A 26994-nucleotide genomic window follows, 5' to 3' on the forward strand; every position below is an offset into this window, starting at 1 on the left:
TCATTGTTAACACTGTGCTACATTACAGAGAAATACAAAACCGTACTAATGAACCTTCATTAATATAGGCCTATATTTTATCTACAAGTGCACGTCACACACTGAGCGAGCCGCCTGTTAATGACGCTGTCGGCAAAGCAGTAATGATTGTGCTAAGTGGCTAATGGGCATGTAGCTACTGACATGTTTTAGATGATACGTCATGTTTGTAGTCGACCAGTGAAGATGAGTTTACATATCACCTTGGGTTCGTCCTTCACCTTCTCAAAATGATCCCACACTTTGGATTTCCTGCCCAACATGTTATTAACTAGCCTGTGGAATAACTGCAGGTACCAGCCCTGGAAATTAGGGGCCGCACACATGCTGCGTCTTTAGCCGCCTGGAAAGCACGAGGTTGGGCACTGGGTGCTAGTTGTAAGTGTGTATGTCTATCGTCTGTGGGACAGATGTAAAGCTCTGGGTAGCCCTGCACCTCTTTTGTTTTTCTGCGACTATGTGACCAATGAAATCTTGCCGACGAATGACCTGTCTAGTCGACTAATATTTAGTAGACTATTAGGGGGCAGCCCTAAAAACAAGAGAGCTTGTCTCCCAACATTAAATAATTGTTTGCAGTCTGCTGGAAATCATTACATAATATCACAGCTTAATGATTCTCAGGACCTGGACAGTTTGAAACTCGTTCTGCAGGGTAACTGTCTTCTCTGTATTCATCCGTCTGATAATGTGGTCATTGACAGAGATTGGTCATCATGTGTGCGATCTAACTGGTCCCATCATGGGCATCATTATGTACAAGTATTTGTGGTGATTGTCAGTGCCTATAAAGTATGTGTAAATTTAAAGTAGTTGGGCATTCTGGGAAGTGCGTTTCATCACTTCCTGGCACAGAGTTAGATGAGAAATCAGTAACACTTTCATATCTAGCCATTAACTGTGAATCTTCAGCCAGCGGCCGGTGTGTTGTTAGTCAGTAGGCCCGTTAAACAATCAGCTGTGACGATCCTTTATATCAAACGTGACTTCCATAACAAATCAAGTGAAATAATATCAGCCTCAGTGTGTTGTATTTCTCTCCTCAGAGGACTGTATACATTGTTAATACATTTTAAATTGAGCCATATTTCAATACCGCCATATTAAGCAGAACAATAACTGGAGCAAGTGGCATGTAATTGGTCTCTTTCAGTCTGTAAGTGAAGGAGAAAGTTAGCGAGTGTTTGTGTGCGTCGCTACTAGTCTCGTTCTCAGAGGGTGATGCATCTCAAGAGGACAGGCGGATAATCTCACTAATGAACCCAGAATCTGCTTATGCTGTGGAGAATAAAAAAAGTCATTACTGACTGCATCTTATATGTCATTTAGAGCACTTAGAGGGAAACTTGTGTTGCCACAGTAATTTATCTCTCCCGCTTGACTGCTCCCTCCCCAACCTCTCGCCTCGCAGGCTTCTAAGTGCTGTCCTCCAGGCGAGAGGGAGGAGGAGATGGAAAAAGACGGCGGATGAAAACAAGGAGGGCTTTAGCTGTACAAGTTCTAAATTAAAAAGCAAATATTCCGTGAGCGCACTGGTGAAATCAGAAAGAATGGTCGGCGCTGGAGTATATGACAAGTTTTCAATGAGCCATTATGACTCTGGCGCAGGTAATTTAAATGCAGGCTCGCTGCCAGTGTCAGTATTTCTGCCGAAAGGAACAAACCCAAAGGAAAAGAACTTCTAAAACTTTATCCGTGTGAGTTCTAAAATAACTTTAATCTACTGATAACAAAAGGCATGAGTAATTTGATACAGAGCTTCTGCCAATACCGAGTCCTGATCCCACATTTACATCTTCCTACCTCATATAACTGCGCAGTGCAGTCAAAGATTGTAAAGACAATGCTGAGTTTTTATTGCTTTGGCTCCACTCCTGCATATTTGATTTAAAATGAAACAGTGACAGTGAGTTTAAATAGTTGTTATTCAGCTTTAGGGGCACATAATCACCTTATTTTAGAACAGTGCAGCAGGATAATGACCCCAAACATGCAGACAAGATAACCCAGGTTTTTTCACGTCTTTCACTCACTGAGATTGAAACAAGCAACAAGTGAGTACGGCTGGAGTCAGAGCCGCACAGGAGGAGATTATGAGTCTGCTGATGTTTGTGGATCAAAGACTTTAGATAATCATTCACTGCGAAGGATTTACAACCAAATATTGACTTTAAGAGATGTTACCTTGACCTGTTACTTTCACCCTCTGATATCAGGAGACAGTTTTATGTCAGATGTCAGGGCTTGAAATACTTTTTTGTGTGCACACACATCGGTCATGTCACTTTTAAAAGTTCATGCACCTGCTTTTGTTTTACATTTGGTGTATTTGACTTCTTTTTTTTTTGCAAAACCTCTGAAGGAAAACATTTATTCATTATTAGAGTTTAAAAATGAGATCATTTTCAGTGTGTGACATTATAATTGGAGCCAACTTTCCCAGTACAGGAATGTGCTGTGAAACCACTTCCAGTTTAATGTGGTCATGGGAACATTTTGAGCACAAATCCATTACACTTTTAAGCAAATCTCTTTTTTATTAAAAAAAAAAATCATATTAGGACTTCTTTGATGATGTCACATATTCAATAGGACTTATTGTGTATAAATTATTGTCGTAATGGGAGTCTGTCTTGGTCCTCTTTGGCCGCTCCATGTACTGGTACCGAAATGGCACATATACATGTGCATCAGAATCCAAGCCATTGGCTTGACTGGGTTGTGCTCTTCTGTCTCTTCTGTCTTTATTCATTGATTATCTGTAAACGTGTATCCTGTTAGCCTATCCCAACTGATATTGGCCAAGAGGTGGGGTACACCCTGGATGGTTGGACGGTTTGCCTCTAAATTAATTTTCATCATGTGAGAAAATGGACTTTAAGTGTGAAAGTGTGCGAAGTGTCAGTTGCGTGAGCCTGACGTTCAATGTGTGAGAGTTAGCAGCCCTGCACAGTATATTTTCTGTACTTCAAACTTCATGTGCACTACCGAGCATATGCATGTGTATGTTTTTTAAACTGGTGGGTCATGGTCCAAAAGTGTGTCCCGGGTCCATTCTGAATGAACTGCAAGTGACTCACAAACATGTAAAGTTTCTAAAAAACTTCAAGTACAGTGAATTTCTGGCACAGAGCTTTAATTTTGAAGTCCTGTTTCCTGCCGTAGAGTGAGTGACTTACGGACAGCTACTTGGGTACCACTGCCCCAGATATTATAAACAGTGTGTCACTGTCCCGATACTTGCTGACTGCACAGTAATCTGAGAAAACCCCTCCTCAAATTAGTAAAGCCAAATCAGTTAAGACATGTATGACGGCTGAAACCTTCTCCGTTAAGTAACCTGTCCTCTACTTCTTAATTTATTTGGTTCTGGTAGTGCTTTGTAGTGTTGTATGTTGTTCTGAGTAGTAGCCATTAAGAGGGGAGTGTCCAACCTGTTGTTGAGCGTGTTTGAATGGGATTTGGTCTGACGTCCTTCATCTCCAGCATGAAGAAAATACTGAAGTTCAAATGCAGTTTGCAGAAAACAGCAGCCCTTTAGCGCAGTGGTCCACCTGCAGATACTTAAAATAAAATACAGATAAATATTAAATGCCTTATAAAATGCCTTGATGTGTCCCAGTGCCGACCTTGCAGATCAGCACAGTGCATCTCTCCAGTTGCTTTGGAAGTTGAACCCACCATCTACACCAAGTTGTCTAATTTTCTTCTAAAGTTAATGCACATTCCTCCTCTGCAGGGAAACTGTTCCAGAAGCAGAGCAAGACTCCAGCACAAGACCATCTGATGGCAAAGGGGTCACGCAGCCCAATGTGTCGAAGCAACACAGCACTGCAGAGATGGGTAAGTCTCCTGGTGTAGTGCTGGAAAGAATGCGAGAAATGCTGGAAAAATGTGTTATTTTATGAAAGATTAAATGCATTTTAATTAAAAGCAGAAGCACATGAGCTGAAAAACACATTTTGAGACTTTGTTTTTAATCTCTTTTCCCCCTAAATCTGATGATTCCACCAGGATTCTGCAAATACAGATATAAAGGTCTATATTGCAACTTCCACTTGGAGATAGCAGCTCTTAATTGCTTCTCAAAATGTTTTTAGTATACCAGTGAGGTTTTGTCTGGTGCATGGTAGCTTGGCTGTGTGGTTAATGAAAGTTAAGCTCTGCGAGGCAAAAATGTGTTTATATAAAGACACCCTGTTTAAAGAGAATTGGGTCTGATCAGATTAAGTTCAGTCTGACTGCTGCTGACTCTTTTTTTAATGGGTTTGCTTTCTCTTTCTTTTCAGCTGTGCAGCGCTCTACACACACAGAGACAAGTGTAAGAGGCACCGGAGCCACTAAGACGCCCTGTTCAAGTTCAGCAGTCAGAACATTAAAGAGCAATGGTTCACCGACAGATGGGCAAGAGGACAAAGAAAATAACAGTCCTCCGAAAGATAGAAGCAAAGCTAAAATGGTGCTTGCGTCATCTGGATTAGGCCCCAATGAACAGGTGCCCACTCACCCAGTCAATCAATATATGTGTTTATTAAGACATATCAGGACACATTAACCAGTCAGATGTTGTTTCCTGTAGATAATGGTGAAAAAGTTTGCCAAGCGAGTTGGTGCCCGTGTGGTTTCCCAGGTGACGCCGGAGGTGACCCATATCATAATGCACACAGGTGAGTAGTAGTAGTCAGTGCAGTTCAGTTCGCCTTTTTTTTTTTTCAGTTTCCACTGTGAAAAGTTGTGGATGGTACCAATGGGACCGTTCCATACTGTCCCCATTTTTGGTCCCCCCCCTCTGTTGGGGTCCCTAGCACACAGATCTGGAACTAAAAGGTGGAGCTGTGAACACTGCAGTCTGATTTAATCCACTGGACGTGGCTTGATACGCAGTCGAGCAGTTGAAGCTGCCATTGAAAATCTTCTCAGTCCTGTTTCTCAATATTTTCTCGAGCAGAAACATTTGAATTTCCAGAAGTACATTTTCTTTTTTACATGTAGTTACAGCTTGTTTTGTGCGTCTTTTAAAGCGCTCCTAAGAGATAAGCTCTCTGTTTCTCTCCCACCCACGCACTCTCTCCTCCATTCATCTGCTTGTTGCTAATTACCCTCTCTGATAGATTATTTTTAATTTCAGAGCTTGCTGTCTCCAAAGCACCATATTAACTGTCACTGTTTAAGAAGGTTTTTTTTTTTTTTAAATGGCAGCTGTTTCCCGGGTAACGAAAAAATGGGAACGCTGGGACTCTTGATCTTTGTGGTTAAAGGTTGGGAGGGAGCAGGAGGTTTCCCATCCTAACCATTAGCATGAAATAATAATCATTTGGAATGAAGTTGTGTGTTTAAGGCGCATCAATAGCGGGCAGTTAAGCCCTGCCTGGAATACAAATCAAAAGATAATCACTATATTTCTTGGAGGAAAGATAACCTCAGACCTGCTGATCAACCGTGATGTGAAGCGCTTCTCAGTTCTAGGCTGTGTTCATCCCTGAAGTGTTGGTGCGGTGCAGAAGAGGTGCTCATTTATAGTTCTTTACAAAACATTAAAACAAGGATTTACCTGAGTAATTAAAATGTAAACAGCATAAGTGATAACATATTAAAAAAGTAATTTCTGGGAAGAGTGGGCAGTGGTTATAGTCATAAATTGTGCTTTATTTTGCGTCAGATGAAAACTTTCAGTGTCTATAAGAGTGTACAGGTATTCCTTTCTACACACTGTTTTTATCTGCGTTCTACAATGCGTGACCATTCTGCAAAAAAGGAAAAGAGGATTGACCCTGAGGTTGTCTGTCTACGCCACAAACTAACTCAGGACATTTTGCACATCCCCTGGTTAATATTTTGCACCAAACTGCTGCTTCTAAAACTGATCAGCTGTTAATTTTAAAATAGATATATTGTACATATTTTTTTTTTTATTGTAATTCTTTTCTAATTTATATCTGTTTCTTGACATTTGTACTCCTTGCTTCTGCTTTTATTTTCTCTTATTATTTATGTTATGCTCAAAAAAACACCAATGCAACTTCCAAAAGCAAAGCAAATAAATGAGATTCTCATTCTAACATACAGACTACGTTTACATGCACAAAATATTCAGTTTTTTGTCTTTATTCCAAAAAGACAATATTCATTTTAAGCTGTTCACTTGGCTAATGAAAAGTGAATATTTCACTAACATTCCCGAACGTTTACATGTAGCCATGCAAACTCCAATTACCGTGCCCTGACATGTCATTTATCACGTCAAAATATGGAAAATTAGAACAGCTGGAACTGCTTGTGCCATTTTGCATCTGTGCAACCAAACAGGATTTTTCCAAAGTTTTCCACCGTTGCAGACTTGTTCGGCCTCCCTCTTTCATTTCTTCAGCCACCTTCTTGAAATGTTGGTGTTGTGATATTTGCTCATATCCAAAAACTTGTTGATATCTAAGTCATAATGTTTCCAAGTAGGTATGTTTTTCCTCCTGACCAGAAATGTGGGGTTTTCTTTTGGGTATGCATCTCTACCCCAGCCTTGCAAACTCTTGGAGGGTTGTTTTGTGTACAGCACATAGAGCTGAACCTAAACAGGGCAGATGCTGTGTGTCACAAACTGTGGCAAACTATCCAGTTGAGACGCATACTCTGAATGCCCTGTTTACGTGCCCAAAGAATGCTCCTAAAACCCCCCTTATTCTGGCATATCCTGCATGTCTTAATCGGAAAATGTTTCATTCGGAATTATAATTATATTGTCATTGTCATATATTGTCGGAATAATAATGGAATATTAGTGTGCATGTACAACGTAGTCAACTTTTTGAATCCGTATTTGGACAGGGTGTCTGCAGGTTCTTAAAATGTCTTAAATTCATTTTTATAAATATAAGGCCTTGAAAGTTTTTAATGGAGTCACATACTGAGTATTTATTCAATTTATTATTCATGTCGTTGCCATTAGTATACGAGGTTGTAGCTATACAGGGTGTCTGCAGGTTCTTAAAAAGTTTTACAATGTTTAAAATTTAATTTTATAAATATAAAGCCTTAAAAGTCGTTAAATAAAAAGTCTTACATTTCAATTTGTGAGGTCTTAATTGCCACAAATATTTAATCTTATTTCATTTATTCATCTTTTAATTTCTTTTTAACGAAATGAGTCAAGCTCCTCTACATGAACGTCCACATTTCTGATGTAAATCTTTAAACCTACCATTTAACCTTAACTGTCTTTTTACGTTACACTCAGTCTTACCTTTGGCAGAACGTAGATTAACTTAACTCACTCGAATAACCATATTCCCGTAGAAAAACGACGTCTGAACAGAACCACATATATATACTACTTCTCTTTTATATTCACCTGCAGCGCTTGAATAAGTAAAGGATGAGTTCTTCAAAAATCTGTCCTAAATTTGGGTTAAAGAATTAATTGTCTTGGAACTGTCTTAAAAAAACATTAGATTTAAGTGTTTGATAGCTGTAGACACCCTGCTGGAACCACCAAGAACCTAGACCTCACTTCTAACGCGTAAACTTGAATTTAAAGTTTCAAATCAAGGTGTGTTTCTGTCCGTCTTCTCACGTCTCTGTTTCTTCCCTCTGCCAGATGAACAACTGGTCTGCGAGCGCACACTCAAGTACTTCCTTGGCATCGCAGGCAGGAAGTGGGTAGTGAGCTTCCAGTGTAAGTCCTGACTCACTTCACTGTCAAGCCCCATCACTGATGTGTTTACAATTACTCTAAATACAAAACAGCATGATGTCGAGGGGCTGGAATAAAAGGAGCGTTACATAATATAGTAGCCACCAGAGCGGCGGTGTTTGTGCATCTGACAATGAGCTCATAAGTTGTTTTTTCTTTGTTCCCTCTCCACAGGGATTTCAGAGTGCTTCAAACAAAAGAAACTCTTAGATGAGGTACGCTCGCCTGTGTGTGCCGAGAATGTGTGTGCCGGTGACTTCCTGTTACATCTCTGTATGTCTCGACGTCGAATTAAGGCAGCATGATGAATCTCTTCATGTGGTTCACTGTGATGCCTCATAGATTATTTGCCATCCATTTGCTGTAGCGATCACTGCATCTGGTTCTGTGCTGTGTGAAAAGAATCCTTTGCCAAGCTTTGTTTAGCATCGCCATTAGTTTAAAACTACGTCTCCTGCATCCAGGCCAGTTTATAAGCATTTTGATGCATCATATAGTGCATGTAAAGAAATAGTCCACACAATTATAAGATGAACTCTGTCAAACTGAAGAATGCTCTGCGGACTCCAAGGAGCCTCGAAATAAATCATATTATTATTAGCTGTCTGTCAGAGCACAGTCAGTCCTTTTATGAGATAAGAATGAATAATTGCTTCACTTATTTTAAAGCTCATAGCAACAGGAAAGGTTCTATTCCCCTGTGTGTGTGAGGTTCACTTACTGACTGTACACACACTGAAGTCAATTTGCTTTTGTTTTCCATCAGAGCGTCTTTGAAGTGAGAGGTGACGTGGTGAATGGACCAAACCACCAGGGCCCCATGAGAGCTCGTACCACTGAAGACAATAACGTGAGTCCCCTATACACTGAACAGGATTGCTATTATACAGTGTTTACATGATCTAAATAGCCTTCAAAGGTGAACGCTGAAGTCAGGGATCTTCCGGAGGAATCTAACAGTGCCAGTGTGTGACTCTTTTCTCTCACCTGCAGCTATAATGTTTTACTTCTAATCTACATGTATGCAGTACTTGATACTTGTGCATTAAAATAACACTTCTAAAGATGTTAGATACCTTTAAATTAATAATAAATGAGGATGTTCCTCATGACTAATTTCCCTGACATTTAAATGGAAGTTTAAACTTAGACTAGTCGGCTCGTCTAAGAGAGAGAAAACACTCAAAGACAGCCAAGATTAAGCATAAAATTTAATCTATGAGGTTTAACATTGTCCGAAAAAAATATTGCGTGTATCATAAGAACCATTTAAAATTGTTAATCACATGTTTTGATAACCAAATCATATTTTAAATGCTGCTGAAATTTTTGGCACTTCGCACCGTGCATTCTGAACTTTGCATATTGTGCTACAAAACATTACAACTCAATAAATACAAGTTAACAAATTACATTTATTTACTGTGTATTTAACATCCAGGCTCATCTCCATTCAATAATACACAGACTCACACAGTAACTCTCACGCATCAGTGTGCACACAAATTGACACACACACACGTATACGTCCAAGCTTGTTGGGACCCCAAACACTCCTCTCTTGTTCAGCCAAGGATAAGACGCTGCCACAAGTGTGTGTGAGATTCAGACATACTTTTCCCACTAAACGTCCACAGACAGCTGCAGACTTACACCGGTCGCATGCACACAGTTCTATCCATTGAGTCTGAGAACGTTCTTCTGGTGTTTGTGTGTGGATCAGAGAGAGGTAAAGCCGTGAATGAGCTGGTTAGTTTCAAATGTGCCTCCCATTTTTCTCTGAGTATCTTAATAATAAGTTTAACTGACACTGACTAGCAAGGGTAGCAACGTTCAGTTATCCAGTGGAGTAATCACGTGCATCCCTAATTATCACTGTAATAAAACTAGATAAAATTTTGTTGTAAGTTGAGACTTAGTCAGCTTTCAACCAGCTGTGTAAAGCCAAACACCGTTCATCTGCATACACTGCGAGGACACAGAGCTTGTTCAAAATCAGCAAAGTTTCCCCACAGTATTTTTCTGTAACATAGAATATTTATTATTAAATTAGCAACAATCCAAGTGTAAGTTCTGAAAGAAAATCATCCCTACACATGCCTACACATAGCATTTCCAAGGTGGTATTATTGTTAGCGCGGCTGTTGCAAAGACAGCTGGATCGCTTTCCTGTTTCCTCAGACCTGATCAACTACCAACACCACAGGACACACTGCATTTTGTCGTCCACAGTTACTTCAATTGTTCCATGACCTGCCATCTCTTCTACTGGGCATTGGTAATTGTGGATTATTACTGGGGAAAACAAAAGCGCCATCCTCTTCCTGTTTTGGTTGCACAAAAGTTGACGAACTTCCTTTGTGCTGTAAATCAAGCCTTTATTTTCCCTGGAGATCGTATCCAGTGGCAGACAGGATTGCACAGTGAAAGCGAGGCTTATAGGGAGGCAATCTAAATGCAAATGGTGTCATTATTCTATAGCCATTACATTGAGCAATCAACTTTTACTTTATAATGACAAGTTAATTTTGATTTTCACTTTAAAAGTAAAACACTTAGCCGATCTGCTTCATCAGGACTGGATGGGTGTAGTTTGATCAGAACTTATTGACGGGGCCCAGAAAACATCAGCTAACAGCCAAACAACTGTCAGCACACTTGACTGAAATGTTTCTAAACTATGTACCGAACCAATCAGCAAACATTTGTTTTATGTCTTCTCCAAACTGCAAGAAAATGTTTCTGTTTGGAAATCAGAAAAAAATGACAGTCCAGATATCTGAGCATTCATTTAATTAAAACTTTTTATATCCATAAAACCTGTATTTTAGGAAACTTGAACAAAATCATTAATCTTGAGCATTTGTTCCAGCTCTGTTACAGATTTAGCTCCTCACCGTCTGCATTTCCTCCCTGGGCAGGTAACCACAGTCAGGTTAGAGAGTCATTCTGAGAGGAGCTGTTACCTCAGTAGACCTTTTATGATGTCTGGCACAAGCTAATTCATCCCTGGTGCAGCCAAACCACAATAAGTCAAGACAAAATAGTGGGATAGGATTGCTAGGCAAAGACTAGCCGTGGAGTCTGACAGGACAGATGGCTGTGACCTCAGCTAAGCATCAGCAGCATTAATTAAAATCCAATCACCAAAACTAGGCTAACCTGTTGGCATAACACAACAGCTCCTGCATTAGAAATCACTGAAGTTGCTGTAACAAGACAAAGTTCACCTCCCCTGTTGGCAGATGATGTATTGGGTCTTTAAAGTGAGTGACAATTTTGGGCATTTGTCCTTGATTATATAGAGCAGTAAAGAGAGACAGGAAGGGGTTTCTTGCCAGAATCATACAGGGGACATTGCAGTTGTATTTGCCTCTTAAACCACTGTAGCACGAGGATACCCCCATTAAAAAGTAATTTAACAGGTGGTGAAGCAAACTGCCAACAACAGAGCAGAACATACAGCACGTAGTGAAGAGGCTCCTCTCGTTTTTACAATATAAATGCATTTAAGATACTTCCTCCTGATTTCAGCCACCTGTCAGCCTTCATCAGAATCACTGACATTTCTACTTGACTTTTTCTACATGATTGACATCAGTCCAGTCTATCAGACTTATCAGGACACTGCAGATTATAGACCTGGAGGAGAGGTCAGGCAAGTCACTTCAACACCTGAAACAAACTGGTTTAAAACTAGTTGGTTTTCTATAGGGGGACGTTTTATCCTCATGTTCAGGTTCATACTTGTATATTTGGTTTCTACTAGAACATGTTTATGTGCTTTAAATGTTAAAAAAAAACATCTGTATTCACCCTCTGTCTGGGACACTGCGTGTTAGCGCCTGTCTCTTTAAGCTGCCCTCCCAAATAAAGCCCAGTGTGCCTTGATTCGTTAGCATTTCTGGGTCTTTTGAAGGGTATCCATTAGTGGTGGGAATCAGCCGAGGACCCACGATACAATATTATCACAATATGTAAACAATACAGTATTATTGTGATTTTAAATATGTTACGATATGCTGAGTATTGCAATAAAATATATTGTGATATATTACCTTTTTTAACTATATCCCCAGAGGAAAACTTTGTCAATGTCTATTTTATCTAATAATATAAAGTTTTTGGTCTGTTCACCTCACTTCGGCCATTTTTTGCAGCAGCAAAATCTATCTAGTGGACTGACAAAGCAATTTATTATATTATTCTAGCAGGCTACCTAAAGTTTAATTTGTGTTTGTCATACTAATAATTTGTGTAATTGAAAAAATTGAAACTTGGCACTGTGGGACGTTTCGATATTGCCACACAAAAATATCGTGATACAATGCTGTATCGATTTTCTTCCTCCACCCCTAATATCCATGCACTGTCACTGCAGCCGGTAAATGACCGTAACAGTGTTTAGTGTCACTTTCTACTGCAAAAAAATCACCAATAAAAGCTTAACTCAACCAGACATGTTCCAGCAGAAATATGACCTGAAATCAGGGAGAACAAACAACATCGGCTGCCCAGATTACATGTCTCCCAGATGTTAGCAAGTAGCTACATGTAGCATTGTTTGTAATGTAAGCACTTGCAGTAACGTGCCTGGAGTAGATGATCATATAAAGGAATTTGTCACAATCTGATGTCAACTTTAAGCAAAATTTTGGTTTAGTTTATTTGCACATACATGTGTAGAAAATGCAGGAAAAAGAAATTAAAAGTTAGAACACTGTGCGGGAAAGGTTAGAAGCCAAAAATGGCTCATGAAGATAACTCCCCTATTCAGTAACAACAATCATACATAAAAAGAAAAAGGTCAAAATGAAGAATACATGATTGAATAAGAGTTCCAGACTAAGAAGTGTTAGAAAATTGTTAAAGATGTACAATTTACAACAACAACAAAAAACACAAACAAATTACAAATAAATCAGTTAAGTGTAAAGAGTCTTTGCAAATAAGAGTCTTCTTCAGATGCTTTTTGAATGTCAATGTAGATGATGATTGCAGAGATGGAAGAAGGTTGTTCCAAAGACGGTCCCAAAAAAATATTGTGTGCATTGAGATCCCTGCTGTCCGACGGCTCTGTAGCTCCCACTAGTGGCAGGCGGCTGCATGACAGTTAAGCGGCCTTATACATGAATAATGCATTTATTGGTTTAACCAACTAATACACTGCCTGGCCAAAAAAAAAGTCGCCACCTGGATTTAACTAAGCAAATAGGTACGAGCCTCCTATTGGATAATTACTGCATGGGCGATTATCTTTCAGCTGGCAACAAGTTATTTAACCCCAACTGGTGCAATGAGTTGCTTCTCATTTCCTAAACAACCATGTCGAAAGACACATCCCGTAGTCGTGGAAAAGATGTTAGTCTGTTTGAGAAGGGTCAAATCATTGGCATGCATCAAGCAGAGAAAACATCTAAGGAGATTGCAGAAACTACTAAAATTGGGTTAAGAACTGTCCAACGCATTATTAAAAACTGGAAGGATAGTGGGGACCCATCGTCTTCGAGGAAGAAATGTGGCCGGAAAAAAATCCTCAATGATCGTGATCGGCGATCACTTAAATGTTTGGTGAGATCAAATCGAAGAAAAACAACAGTAGAACTCAGGGCTATGTTTAATAGTGAAAGTAAGAGCATTTCCACACGCACAATGCGAAAGGAACTCAAGGGATTGGGACTGAACAGCTGTGTAGCCTTAAGAAAACCACTAATCAGTGAGGCTAACCGGAAAAAAAGGCTTCAATTTGCTAGGGAGCATAAAGATTGGACTCTGGAGCAATGGAAGAAGGTCATGTGGTCTGATGAGTCCAGATTTACCCTGTTCCAGAGTGATGGGCGCATCAGGGTAAGAAGAGAGGCAGATGAAGTGATGCACCCATCATGCCTAGTGCCTACTGTACAAGCCTGTGGGGGCAGTGTTATGATCTGGGGTTGCTGCAGTTGGTCAGGTCTAGGTTCAGCAACAGTATGTGCTCAAAGAATGAGGTCAGCTGACTACCTGAATATACTGAATGACCAGGTTATTCCATCAATGGATTTTTTCTTCCCTGATGGCACGGGCATATTCCAAGATGACAATGCCAGGATTCATCGGGCTCAAATTGTGAAAGACTGGTTCAGGGAGCATGAGACATCATTTTCACACGTGGATTGGCCACCACAGAGTCCAGACCTTAACCCCATTGAGAATCTTTGGGATGTGCTGGAGAAGGCTTTGCGCAGCGGTCAGACTCTACCATCATCAATGCAAGATCTTGGTGAAAAATTAATGTAACACTGGATGGAAATAAATCTTGTGACATTGCAGAAGCTTATCGAAACAATGCCACAGCGAATGCGTGCCGTAATCAAAGCTAAAGGCGGTCCAACGAAATATTAGAGTGTATGACCTTTTTTTTTGGTGGTGACTTTTTTTTTGGCCAGGCAGTGTATTTCTTGTGCCGACTAGCGAGGGGGTGGATTTTTAATCAGTTAGACGTTTAACTGCGTGCATCCCTAATTCAGAGTGGTATGAAGCCTGAGGTTTTTGCATACAGGGATTACGTTTACATATGTTTACCACATTATTTGAAACTTTGGCCACATTCAATATGAGCATCTGACACTGTGACATTATATATATGTAACAGAAAATAGGGGAAAGCATAATAGGTCCCCTTTAAAAAATAAACCTGATTCAAAGAAAGAAAGAAAAATAGAATTATTGAGTTCCTTCTTGTTTGTGAGAGCACAGTGTCCACCCACAGTCTGATTCTATGAAGAAAATCAAATAAAGTGTCCAATAACAAACAGCACTTGAACCTGTTTCCTGCTATTACACCAGCCTCTTAGCTCAGGCCCTGTTGTAAAAAGCTCATGGTAATTTTCTTCTTGGTGTAAGGCCAGCAGGCCCAGTTCTGTTGCCACTGAGGGGGAAAATTAGAAATGGCTAGATGTCATGTTGGCCGTATCGCTGCCTTTGAAGAACCTCCGCTAATTGAATTAGCTAGTAATTTCAGGCTTATTTAAGTGGCTTCAACGCAGCACCGGCGCCGTGATGGAGCCAGACAGATTGTGCTGTTCATACTCACTTTCTGTCACCTGCACCACTGTGACAAACAGACTAACAGATGAAATGGAGTGCCAGGACTGAGTCTGTCACCAGAATGTTGATGTGCAGGAAATCAGTCAAAGAAACTGAGAGAGTGTGTGTCTGTGTGTGTGTGCACGTTATCACATCACACACTCTAATACCTCCTGAAGGACATTAGGTGTTGTCTAAATTAAAAATCTGTAACAGAAACACTTTTTCATCTCACCAAGCACCCCTGGCTAATGATCATTATGGACGGACAGGGAGGTGTGAGAAATTAGTATTTCTCTCTCCAGTAGCCTGGACGCTTTATCTTACCAAACACTTCCACCCAGCCACACACTGTATGTGAGACTGGGATGTGAGTCGCACGTTTCCTCTCTGTAGTTACTGTGGTTCAAGGAAACAATTTTACACTCCCATTTCAGGCAACCTAATTGACCCTGAGTGCAATAAAACAACGTGCCCTCGGTGTAGGGCAGGTCGTTTTTCTTTGCGAGCCTAAAGCGCTACATTACCTCCGCGAAGCTGGCTGTGTTTGCTCTTTTCTGTTCAACTCGTCCCTGAATTTACAGTATTACAGTGAGAGCAAAAACTGAACAAGGTCGTGAGGTTTTTTTATAGAGTAAGTGAAGGATACCTGTTATAAATTGTGAGATATGCTTGAAGCGTTTCAGCTGCACCAGTGTAACCCCTCAGACAGGTGAAGAGTTCAGAAACAAACGCCGCTGTTTTGTTAGAGATAAAAGAATGTCCTCTTTTGCTTGACTGTTGAAATGTTGCAGACAGCTCACTGTTGATTATTTTATTTTCACTTTGCTTCTTCTTTTTCTCTTTAGTTGCTCATGAAGGGCTACAAGATCTGCTTCGAGGGCCCGTTTACAGACATGACTACAGGTAAATCACATCGACGACACGACATGTCCTGTGTATAAATATAGAAAAGTTGTTTTTTTATGAACTTTATAGGCAGAAATGTAACATGCAAAGTGGATCAGAGAATTGCGGAGAAATTTAACTAATCTAAAGTTATATTTTTGTCATGACAGTGTAAGAAAGTGTCAGGTCAGTTAAGCCAGGTTCAGACTGTAGGAACTTTAAATCCAAAAAATGATTTTTAAATTCGGTTGCGTCACACACATGTGAAACGTCTGTAATCTCAAACATGTACACAAAATAATAGCGCATTGTATGCTGCACGATATTATTATCTATTAAGATTATCGTGCCAGATGAAGCAATGTGCCATTCCGCATGATCCTTCCCATATTGTCTCATGAGGATGCAGTTTTTTTAAAGATTATTTTTGGGGCTTTTTTAGAAAAATAAAAGCATCGTGGAGCGTTGTTCCTGTGGGCTCAGGCAACACTAAACCCCTGAGCTTGCCTTAGAAGGGCTGAATGCACAATCCCGCTATTTCTAAATATCACATGGAGAGAGACTCTCACTGCAGCCTGTTTAATTTTGTTCTGAAAATGTTGGCCTGCAGCCTCGTTCTGTGGACAATAAACAAGGTGCAGACTTTCATCTGTGTCACCGGTCGAGGAGATACAGTGAGTGCTGGACGGAGCAGTGAGTGACAACAACCCGCCCACATTTAAGAGTACTGTTTGCAGTGGAAATGCAAGGGTCTAGTTACCATGTCTGAAGGGTTACTTTTGGTTCCAGAGGTACCATACCAAAAGTGTTTGGTGGAAATGGGGCTTAAGATTGCTCAGTAGGTGTCTGCATAGTCAGATATATCGTAAAATATCTGTCATCCAGCAAATAGTAATTTCTGTGTACATGTAGCTCAGACTTCAGTTTGGTGTCTTGTTGGTCTGAGAAACACAGCATTCACACACCACAGGAATCGCAGCACCAAGATAATGTCTCTGATTACTGACCACAAAAACAAGGATTGTTACACTTTCATTTGCATATGCTTTCAAAGAAGGGGCTGCAAAAATGTTTTTCATGGAATTGTTTCCTTTCTGCAGCTGCCCTCATGCTGGTTGCACTGTTCTGTTTTCTCAATCAAGAATTACTTTGCTCAACCACACTTATTTAGTTTTATTGATGTCTGTTTCCTGCAGGACTCTGATAGACACCTGCCTTGCTTTTAAAGAGAACAGGAAAAAAAAATAACAATAAAAAACAATGGAGAGTTAAAGTAGCTCACAGAGGTTTTGACTAACGCAGCTTGAAACGTGTGCTATTTTTCTTAACCCCTGTCATTTTGGAGAACAATGAGGAGTGTTTCCAGAGTGTGGGTGGATTGAATGTGGTCTAAGGAGTTGTGTGAGACATTTTCGGTGTGGTGTTGTCATATTGCAACTTGCACAGCAGTTGCTATGGTGTCAGTTAGCTGCCTGGAATTTCTTTTATTAAAAGAAGGGGGGAATGAGCCTTCAGTCGTGACCGAAGTACTTCTGCTGTTCTTCTAAATTGGTGTAAATATCCTGGTGTTACAATGTCTGCACCAGCCGAGTTTGGTCCTAATGATTTAAACTGTTAATGACCTCCAACATCAAGGTGAAGAGGTTCAAAGTTGCCCTAAGTACAAAATTCTTTTTTGCCTTACCATTCTGGCATAGATGAATGGACAGATAGATCATGGGTGACGGTCTCAGGGGGAACATTGCTTAAAAACCCACAAGGCAGCGTTCTTTGGTTTCCTTCTTCCTGGGGCTCTTAAAGTGCTTTTGCAGCATCCACCCGCTGCCTGCTGGATCGATGAAGCTTTGCTAATGGGTCGACATCTGCTAGCTAGCGTGAGGAGTTTAAAGACTCTCTTTTACATGGCACAAACATGAGGATGGAGTCTGTTTTCTTCAGTCTGACAGGATTTCATCCATTATTTAATTGCTTTGTGTTTGTGTCCGTTAAATGATGAGGTTACCTACAGCGTACACTGTTGGTTGAGGTTTTTCTGACATGTGTTGTCATGTTTTTGAAGGTATGTTTGTTGTCTGATATGATGTGTTGAATGCGAATAGTTTTTTTTCTACACAAAGTTAAATGTGTGTTGACTGATTGAGATATTGATTTGAGTGGAGACTTAGGTATTGACCTGTTTGCTGTCCCTCCCATCAAAGGAAGTCTGAGCTTGAAATGAGTCTGGTCGGTATCCCCTCGGGCTTAGAGGGGTGAAAGTAGAGAAAATTACATTTAGGTGTGACCAGGGATACCAAAACAGTCAACATTTACAGCCAACTGTGTGTTTGTGTGTTTATTGTAGATGAAATGGAGTGGATGGTGGAGCTTTGTGGAGCAGCTGTAGTCAAAGATCCTCTTCTCCTCGACAGTAAACAGGTAAGAGCATCGAGTCTGTCTTGAAAAATAAATGCAAACAAAATGTCACGAACCTAAGTATCATTTTTAAAATGCTTTTAAATCACGTCAGTGTTATTACAGGTGAGTGATTAATAAAAAAAGAACAGGAGACTTGTCATCTTGATACTGATGATGTTCCCATCAGCCTCACCTTAATGTTTAGTGCTAATTTGAGAATGTTAGCATGCTAACATGCCAAACTAAGATGGTGAACATTGCGAACATTATACTTTACCTCAAAGAGCCGCTAGCTTGGCTGTAGCATCCTTGTCTTGCTCCCTTTACTACCTCCATTAGGCATTAGCCTAGAAGGGAATAGTGCATTTCATCATGAGTGTTTAAGTGTGAGTATCTGTCTGTCTGTAGTTTATCTCCCAAACTACTGGACCAGTCAGCCTAATATTTTGTGTGCACATTTATGACTGTATGTTCTTGGACCTCTCATGGTTGTGGTGATTCACTCTTGTAGAAGAACCGGTCAAATTGACTGTTTTATATCATCTTTACCTGCTGATTCTTTACGTCTCTTAACTAACTAGTTAGCCCAGCTAAAAACAACAAGCCTTACCGCCTGTTGCAGGCCAAATTTCTGCCACCGTCGTGGCTCAAAAACTGACATCCGTAGAAAAGTTTGGTCTCATTTTGAGCAAGAACATCTGCAGATTCATTCCTTACTTGATATGTTATGATCCTCTAAACTTAGGCGTGATACCAGATAAATAAATCACAATTTTTGTTTTCCTTTGCCACCATCTTGACTGTAAGGGAGGTAGTAATGACAATTCCACCAGGCACAGCTCTCTGCAATCGGGCTGGTCCATCCGTACCACACCAGAAGCATTTCCAAAGCGGAGGGTTTTGCCTGCCAAATTTTGTAGACTTGCAGATTTTATTGATTTGGTAATTTGTAGTAAATTGTGTTTGTTATTTCCTACTTTGCTGTTTGTGCTGTTGAAAGTCCAGTTATGAACGACACGTATCAAAGATGTGTGCTTGAGTCTTGCTTATTAAATGTACATTCATCCTCATGATTATATCATACCTTCTGAAGAGCACTGCTGCACAGCTGCTGGAATTACAATCATTGTCTTGAGTGGCCGCAATCAGCTCTTGTGGCTGGGACACCGCCGCCTTACAGAGATCTGAACTCTACGGAGTGCACACTTCTAGTTACAATATGAAATGTTTCAGTTTTAATAATTCCAGTTCACTTAGGGTTCCCATGACTCATATTACAAGCAATATAAGCAAAGTATTCTCTGCAGGGACGATGTGGCAGGCAGCAAAGTGCACGGCTCCTCTTAACACTACTACTCTGTGACTCACTCAGCTCTGGCCTCCATAATGTATATGATTTGCCTCCTGGGTTTTATTTAATTTAAAATTGATTTAAAATGATTCATGATTCATTCAAGTGTCGCGTTAAAATAATATGGATTGAATTATGTTTCCAATAACCACTACTGCCTAATCAACAATTCTTAAACCAGCATGTTTCAGCCAAAAGTCTTTATGTTGCTAAAAGATGATTTGACAAGCCAGTGTGAAAATGTAATTTATTTTCAATTTCTCTGGCCATAAATATGTATGTTATAGTCAGTGCTAATTTGTTATTCTTAAAGAGACACTTTTTTTTTCTCTCTTTGTCACGCAGAAGTCCCATCAGCTGGTCATTGTACAGCCCGGATCAGAGTCGACGTCCACGTACAGCAGTGAGTCTAAAATTTCCTTTTCACTCTTTACTTTTATAACACACGTTCAGTCTTGTCATTACTCTCAATTGATCTGATACACACACACACACACACACACACGCACACACAGTTAATACAGATAGAGATAAGGCTGACAGCAGCTGATTACAAAATACCTACATGCTTCACCTGGGGGTTGGAGGGTGGGACAAGCATGGACATATGGAGAGTCAGACAGGAATTCTGTTTGATGGATAATGTGCCAAATTGGTTATCACTAAATCTGATTGAAGCATGATTGATTTTTCTTTATACCCTAAAATCAATCATCTGTGAGGCTGCATTAGCAAATATGCTATCATAACTTAGGCAAGTTTGCAGAGAAAGTTAGTCAGTCTTAAAGAATACATGATGTCAGTGCAAAGACACTTTAATTTTAAGATAAGCGATAAACACATGGAGAACTTTTCTTTCATAGAAGAATACTGGCAGGGTTCAATGTCACTGTTTTTTTTTTTTTTTTACTTGCAGTCAAAAAAGTGATACTTGCCCTAAAGTCAATTTTTACTTATCCTTGTACATTTTTTAAGTAGCGCTTATAAAATTAATAACAAAGACTAAAGCAAATCATCATGTTTAATCTTTATTTTGCCCTCATCCTCTAACGCCACCCAGGTAAACTCCTGTTTTCGGGATAACTGAAATGCTAGCTTGCACCTCAGCTCATAAACTTTGCCTTTACCCGCCACAAGATGGCTCACTCCATCGCGACTTCCATCATCAGTTCCAGAAAAAAATGTGTTTCATTCTTTTTTTACCACTTGCTTTAACAGGCAAGCGAGTTGCTCAATTTACAGAGCTGACGTGACATTTTACTTGTCCTGCGCATTTGGGCAATCCATATAGTTGAGCCCTGAATGGACAAAAACAATTTCCGTGATACAAAATTTTAGGTGCTGCCAGCAAGTCTGTCATTTTCCTGTAATCGGGAACTTGTCACAGCATCAACAAGGAGGCTATTTTTATTAATTTAAGGCAAGTAAGAAGATTTGTTTGAGACTTCCTGCTCAACCTAGCTAGAGTGTTCGTTACTTTTTAAGAGATGGCGGGTGAGCAAATGGGTAAAGTTCTCAAGCTAGTTAACTAAGTTAGCTAGCTTGAGTTTGTCCCAAGTGATGATATTATTTTCTAGTTATTTGCAGCTAACATGTTACCTATCGTGGTTAGCTGGCCAATGCTAGTTAGCTAGCATTGCAAGGCAATCTTTAAGGGATGGTGGGTAAGAAAATGGCTATTAGCTAGCTACAGTTTGTTCCAAGTGAAAGGATTATTTTCATGTCTTTTCTGACATTAAAAAAACATTTAACAACTACAGAAAAAAAAGCAGGATTTTAACGGCAGCTAACATGTTACCTATCATAGCTACCTGGCGAATGCTAGCTAGCCAGCATTGCAAGGCAATCCTTTGAGAGGCCAACTGAGTTAGCTAGCTTGAGTTTTTTCCAAGTGAAAGTATTATTTTCTCATCTTTTCTGACATTAAATAACATTTAACAACAACAGGAAAAAAGGAAGCAGGATTTTAACGGCAGCTAACATGTTACCTATCATAGCTACCTGGCGAATGCTTGCTAGCCAGCATTGGGAACTGCCCATTGGTTCGACAGCCCATTGGTTCGACATCCCATTGTTCTGACCATATTAAACTCATTGTTCCGAAGTCTGTTCCGAAATCATCATGATGCCCTGTGGTTAAGGTCTGGTTAGGTTTAGGCACAAAAACCACTTGGTTTGGGTCAGGAAAAGATCATGGTGTGGGTTAAAATGAAAAAGAAAGTGACAAACACATAAGCCGTGAGCCTGCTCCGCCTCAAGCCGGTCGTGGCGCACCATACGCCCACCACGAGCCGTTCAGCACCGCGGACAGTCGGACTAATGGGATGTCGAACCAATGGGCTGTCGAACCAATGACATGGACCCCCAGCATTGCAAGGCAATACTTTGAGAGGCCAACTAAGTTAGCTAACCTGAGTTTTTTTCCAAGTGAAAGTATTATTTTCTCATCTTTTCTGACATTAAAAAACATTTAACAACAACAGAACAAAAAGAAGCAGGATTTTAACAGCAGCTAACATGTTCCCTTTCGTAGCTAGCTGGCCAATGCTAGCTAGCCAGCATTGCAGGGCTGGACTCATTAGCTTGTAAATACATTCTTTATCATGTTTTATTGGGAAAAGTGTAAACTTGTTGTTGCTTTTACTGTTGATAATTATGTTTAGGATGCCCCAGTGTGATGCTAACAACCATTAGGAAAAGCAGCACTATTTTTTAAGTAGCTTGAGAAAATTTGAGATGGGTGAAGCTATTAAGAGGTGTAGCTCCAGGCTAGCATTCAAATGATTCAGTTTTCTAGACTGTTCTAGCTCGAAAAAATAAAAACAATCCTTCACCCAACAGTCATCATACCCACATTATTATTATTTCACAAAAGTTTCTGGTGTGTGTTAAAAAAGATCCTATAAATTCACTATGGTCATCAAAAAATGTCTTCACATTATCAACAAGGTTAACACACTTTAGTCCTCTATTTGGACGAGGTAATTAAAGGCAAGGCAGTACATTTATGAATACATGACATGTAGTCTTAGCATCACTTTACAGTATTGGTAAGTGGTTTAAATATTGTTTTAAGTCAGATTCTATTAGAATATGCTGTAGTGAATGGACAGTCCCCACAAGCGTAGACATTCTGGCAGGTGTGTATGCCTGTGCACCTGTCCGACCATTAGTCCATGGATTTGAATGCATTTGTGGCTGTGTGAGGACCAGTTGGAGAGTGACAGAACGGTGAAATGGCAGACACTGCCAGCCAAAATGAGACAGGTTCCCAACAAGAGCGAGGGGAGTGACTTGCCAGGAAAGAGAGTGTGAAGGAAGTTAGGCAGCAGAGAAATGGCCAAGAGAAAATGTCAGATCGGAGCCGGGGGAAATGTCAAAACAAGTTGGCCACAGAAAAGAGAGGCTGCCATAGCACGAGGAGACCTGACAGTTTGAAACAGAGAAGGGAGCAAGTGGCTCTAAGTCCTCCCCCTCCTCCCCTCCCCTCCTCTCCTCACTTCTCATGGCATCCTAATTTGCACTGCTGCATATTTAATGCAGCTTTTCCTCTTCCACGTCCTCTGGCACTCATAGCCCAGGTAATCGAGTAGCCCATCATCCTCCCCTTCTCTATCCCCCTTTATCCTCCTCTTCTGCACCATTGATTGAAATCACACACACATCTCTCCTTTCCTCCACACTATCCTCTGATGTAATGGAAATGTGTGAAGATGTGCGCACACACTTTAGATTATGTTTTACAAGACATATTCTGGACATGTCAGTTCAGGATATTGCCTCAAAGGAATGTGATGTTCATATTAGAAAACTACATGATCTGTGGTGATAAGCAGAGATCTGTTTTTCAGGTTAAAATGATCAGTGACGGTATGAGCACCTGAGTTTCTGGGCTTAGTGGCATGCTGTTTGATTCAGAATCAGAGCTGATAGATCTTAAAGGAATACTTAACCTGCAAAATGACTATTTGTATATCACTTACTCACTCAGTGTTTCATTGAGTTTGTGAAGACAACTTTCTCTCACGTGTACGGGGATCGAAGAATCCAAGGAAGGTGAACATTCTTTTTAACAGGGCCACGTTTAGCAACAGCAAAACTATACCAAAACATCAGTTTACAAACTCTCACACAACTTGTGCAGTATCATCCAGGTCTCTTTTATCCAGTTCTGTGCTCAGTCCTTCCCAGACACATGCATTTCACTAAAACATGGTGATTTAAAACACTCCCGCCTACGAGTAGCGTGCCCTGAGCCTGAGTTTTGAATACATGCCTGTGCCAAGGTACACTACTCGGCCGTTAAAGGGAACGTTGGTACTGACTTTTTTAAGATCGTAGTGTTTTAGCTGAACTGTGTCTCTTTGGGAAGTACTGAGCATATAACTGAATTAATGAGACTGGGATTATACTGCACGAGTTGTGTGAGAGTTTGTAAACTGATGTTTTGATATAGTTTTGCTGTTCTTTATCGCTATATTGTGGGCAACTGGACTTGCTTGAGTTTTTTGCAGATGTCATACCTCTTGGATGAGAAGCGAAACTCAAGCAAATCCAGTTGCCTACGATATTACATTTAAGATTGCCATGACCTGGATGACTGAGAATCTTCACTGATAGTTTTGCTGTTATTGAAAGTGGTCCTCGTTAACTTAAGTTTGTGAAGCATGTTTGCCTTTCACCATGGAGGCATGCGAGAAAAACTGTTTCCTTCTTTAATTCAACAGAACACGCAGTGAGTGATTAATATACATATGATGATTTTTGCGGTAAGTATCAAATATATGTATATAGATGTAAATGATACAATGTCAAGTTTAAAGGTTACTGTAATTTATATACAACCGCATTAGGGATAGACCGATATGGATTTTTTAGAGCCGATAACAATACCGATTTTTTTCCATCGCCCTTAGCCGATGACCAATTATGGACTGCCGATTTTCTTAGGCCGATATTTGGGGCCGATACTGCTTTTGCTCCCTCAATTTACATCAAAAAAATGACACAATGATAACAAATATTGCAGGTCTGAAGTTTAAAATAAGAAACATTTATTGAACAGTAAAAAATACTAAAACAAGATGGAAAGTTGAGGTAGAACAGGTAGAATGTTATTATTATTATAATACATTCAAATAAAAAAAAGAGTTCAGTGCTCTTAAATCTTCCAGTAATGTCTTTATAAAATAAACAAATATTTAAGCTGAAGCATAAATAAAACAACTACTGTACACAGTAGGATTCGCTGCATGTGTGCTGCAGGGTCTTCCGGCAACACAGAGCTGCCCGTGGATGCCTGTCTGTAAATCATGCCAGGGAAAAATAAATCCGCGAACACACGCGCGTATCGGCCGGTGCCGATACAAGTAAAAAACTCAAATATCGGCCCGATATATCGGCTGGCCGATGTATCGGTCTATCCTTAACCGGCATAAATATGGATAAATTAAATAAATTGTAGGGTTATGGTAAAATAAATAACAGTACGGCAGCATTAATGAACTAATAAATAATCATATAAAAGCACAAAGAAAATGTTACCTATTAGCTATAATCAAGATTAGTGAAATACTATAGATTCAGTGTAATGAAAATGATAGTGAGCTGCACATGCTTTTGATTTTGTGATTTAAAACCCCTCTACTCAACAGGTCTCTCTAGAAACGCTACAGTCGTGACACGTGGTTGGCTCCTGGACACCGTGGCAACCTACACACTCCAAAACCACAACAAGTACACAACATGAGCAGTGGAGCCGAGTGCATTAAACCCACAGCCATGCATCGTCCTCTTAATAAACATTTTACAAGTTCTGCTTTTTAATGTCCGGTACTGTCACCAAACTGTCATGCTCCTGTTTTATTGATGTGTATTGTGATGTATATAAAGTTAAATCAACAGAAGATGCTTGAGTCGAGTCTTTTTGTTTGTTTTATAGCACAGGAATTAGTGCACACATAAATCCAACACTGCTACGCACAATAATTGTATGAAAAAATGTGCCCATAATAGCAAATCTGGATTTACCAGAAAAGCTTTACCGTTAATTGACCAATATTTTTAGGGGGAAAAGTGTCGTTTAAGGTGATTAAACTTTCAAATATATCACCTTATACAGTCAAACACAGATGGAATTGTAAAGTTTAATGAGATGGCCCTGGGTAAACTGTTTTGGGGGGTTTATATACATCTAAGCTGCCTGAGGAAATACTAAAGTTAAAGTACAGTAGAGCCTCTCACCATGCCCAGTGTCATCCTCAGGGGTTTCAGAAAGAGCCATTTACAGTATTTAGTACGTGTATGTCTCCTGTCGGATCTAATGTATTTTAATAAGTTCATGTCGTTGCGCTCTCCAATGTTCCCACTGCTGTTATATGGCTCTGCGACTGTTGTTTGCAAATCCCCCGTGGACGCCAGCTCTCTGCTTGTAGTGGAAAGCCTGTAGATTTCCTGAACATGGATTGAATGCAGCAACATGTTCGGCACAGTTTTCTTGAATTATTGAACAGCCATTGTGTGGGAATAAAATGAGAGGGAAGGTATTGGCAGTCATGGGCCGTGTGAGGGCACAGAAATGACCCATGTGTGTGCGCAGTCTTCATTCTTTCGTGTAACCTTGAGAAACCATTTTAAAAAATGGGATGGTGCTGACATAAGGGCTGTAATTAATCATTTGGGCAATAAAATACAAAAAACAAATATGGAACAAAATCTCCCCAAAGCCCAACATGACGTCTTCATTGTGCTTGTTTTATTCTACCAACAACCTAAAATCCAAAGATACTCAGTTTGCTGTCACAAACAATAAAGAAAAGCAGCAAATCCTCAGAATTAAAAAGCTGAAACTATGTAATATTTCTCATTTTTGTTTGAAAATTGACTCAGTTCATCATCAAAGGAGTTGATTAAGTATTCAGATATATATAGATATAGATAGATATAGATTTTTTAATTTTTAGTTGAACATTTAGGCAACAATCAGCACCAATAATACAGTGTGGTGTCCCTGTGCTCACAGTATGTGGATGATTTGTCTACTGTCTAAATATAAATTGCATTAGACCAAACCACAACTCTGTAGAAAAGCACTACCACAAGCCACTTCCATTTCACCATTTCCGTCCATTTCACTTCAGAGGCCAGTGGATCTTTTCTCTAAATGCACAGTGAGAAAAGAAACTTCAAAAGGACCCAGATTTAGCAGTTTTACACATTAAAGCCATCTTTACTGAAAACTTTTCCTGAGAGAAAGTTGACTCTTCCTCAGCAGACTCAGCTTACTAACAACATTAAGCTGAAATTCAGCCGATTAATGTCGTTAGCATCCTGGAAGCACTCGCAAATGACCAAATTAAATTCCAGTGCTGCAGTAAATGAAACTTCTTGACCTGACCTCATTTTAGAAGGCTACTTTATTCCCTGCTAATTTGCTCCTCTGGTATATTTTAGGAGCAGAAGCAACAGTTTGTGGCATTTCTTTTTTGATCTTCTTTTTCAACCTGTTTGATGGAAGGACGGTGTGAAACCTAAAACTGTAAAACAACTGCATGTCTCTTTTGGAAATGTCAAA

The 26994-nt window shown here is 39.9% G+C and overlaps 1 protein-coding gene across 1 annotated transcript in view; it reads left to right on the forward strand.

The window, feature by feature from the left end:
• Positions 1–25327, forward strand: part of LOC117259116 (uncharacterized) — a 34858-nt gene extending 9531 nt beyond the window's left edge. Inside the window, exons 11-20 of the mRNA XM_033630349.2 lie at positions 3779–3882; positions 4329–4534; positions 4619–4706; positions 7628–7705; positions 7898–7938; positions 8490–8573; positions 15637–15694; positions 18018–18091; positions 19767–19824; positions 25076–25327. Coding sequence (XP_033486240.2) covers positions 3779–3882; positions 4329–4534; positions 4619–4706; positions 7628–7705; positions 7898–7938; positions 8490–8573; positions 15637–15694; positions 18018–18091; positions 19767–19824; positions 25076–25170 — 886 coding nt within the window. The 3' untranslated portion in view covers positions 25171–25327. The remainder of the gene's footprint in view (positions 1–3778; positions 3883–4328; positions 4535–4618; positions 4707–7627; positions 7706–7897; positions 7939–8489; positions 8574–15636; positions 15695–18017; positions 18092–19766; positions 19825–25075) is intronic.
• Positions 25328–26994: the final 1667 nt, after the last annotated feature.

The sequence above is a fragment of the Epinephelus lanceolatus genome, chromosome 21 (assembly GCF_041903045.1).
Source record: "Epinephelus lanceolatus isolate andai-2023 chromosome 21, ASM4190304v1, whole genome shotgun sequence".
NCBI classification, from domain to species: Eukaryota; Metazoa; Chordata; class Actinopteri; order Perciformes; family Serranidae; genus Epinephelus; species Epinephelus lanceolatus.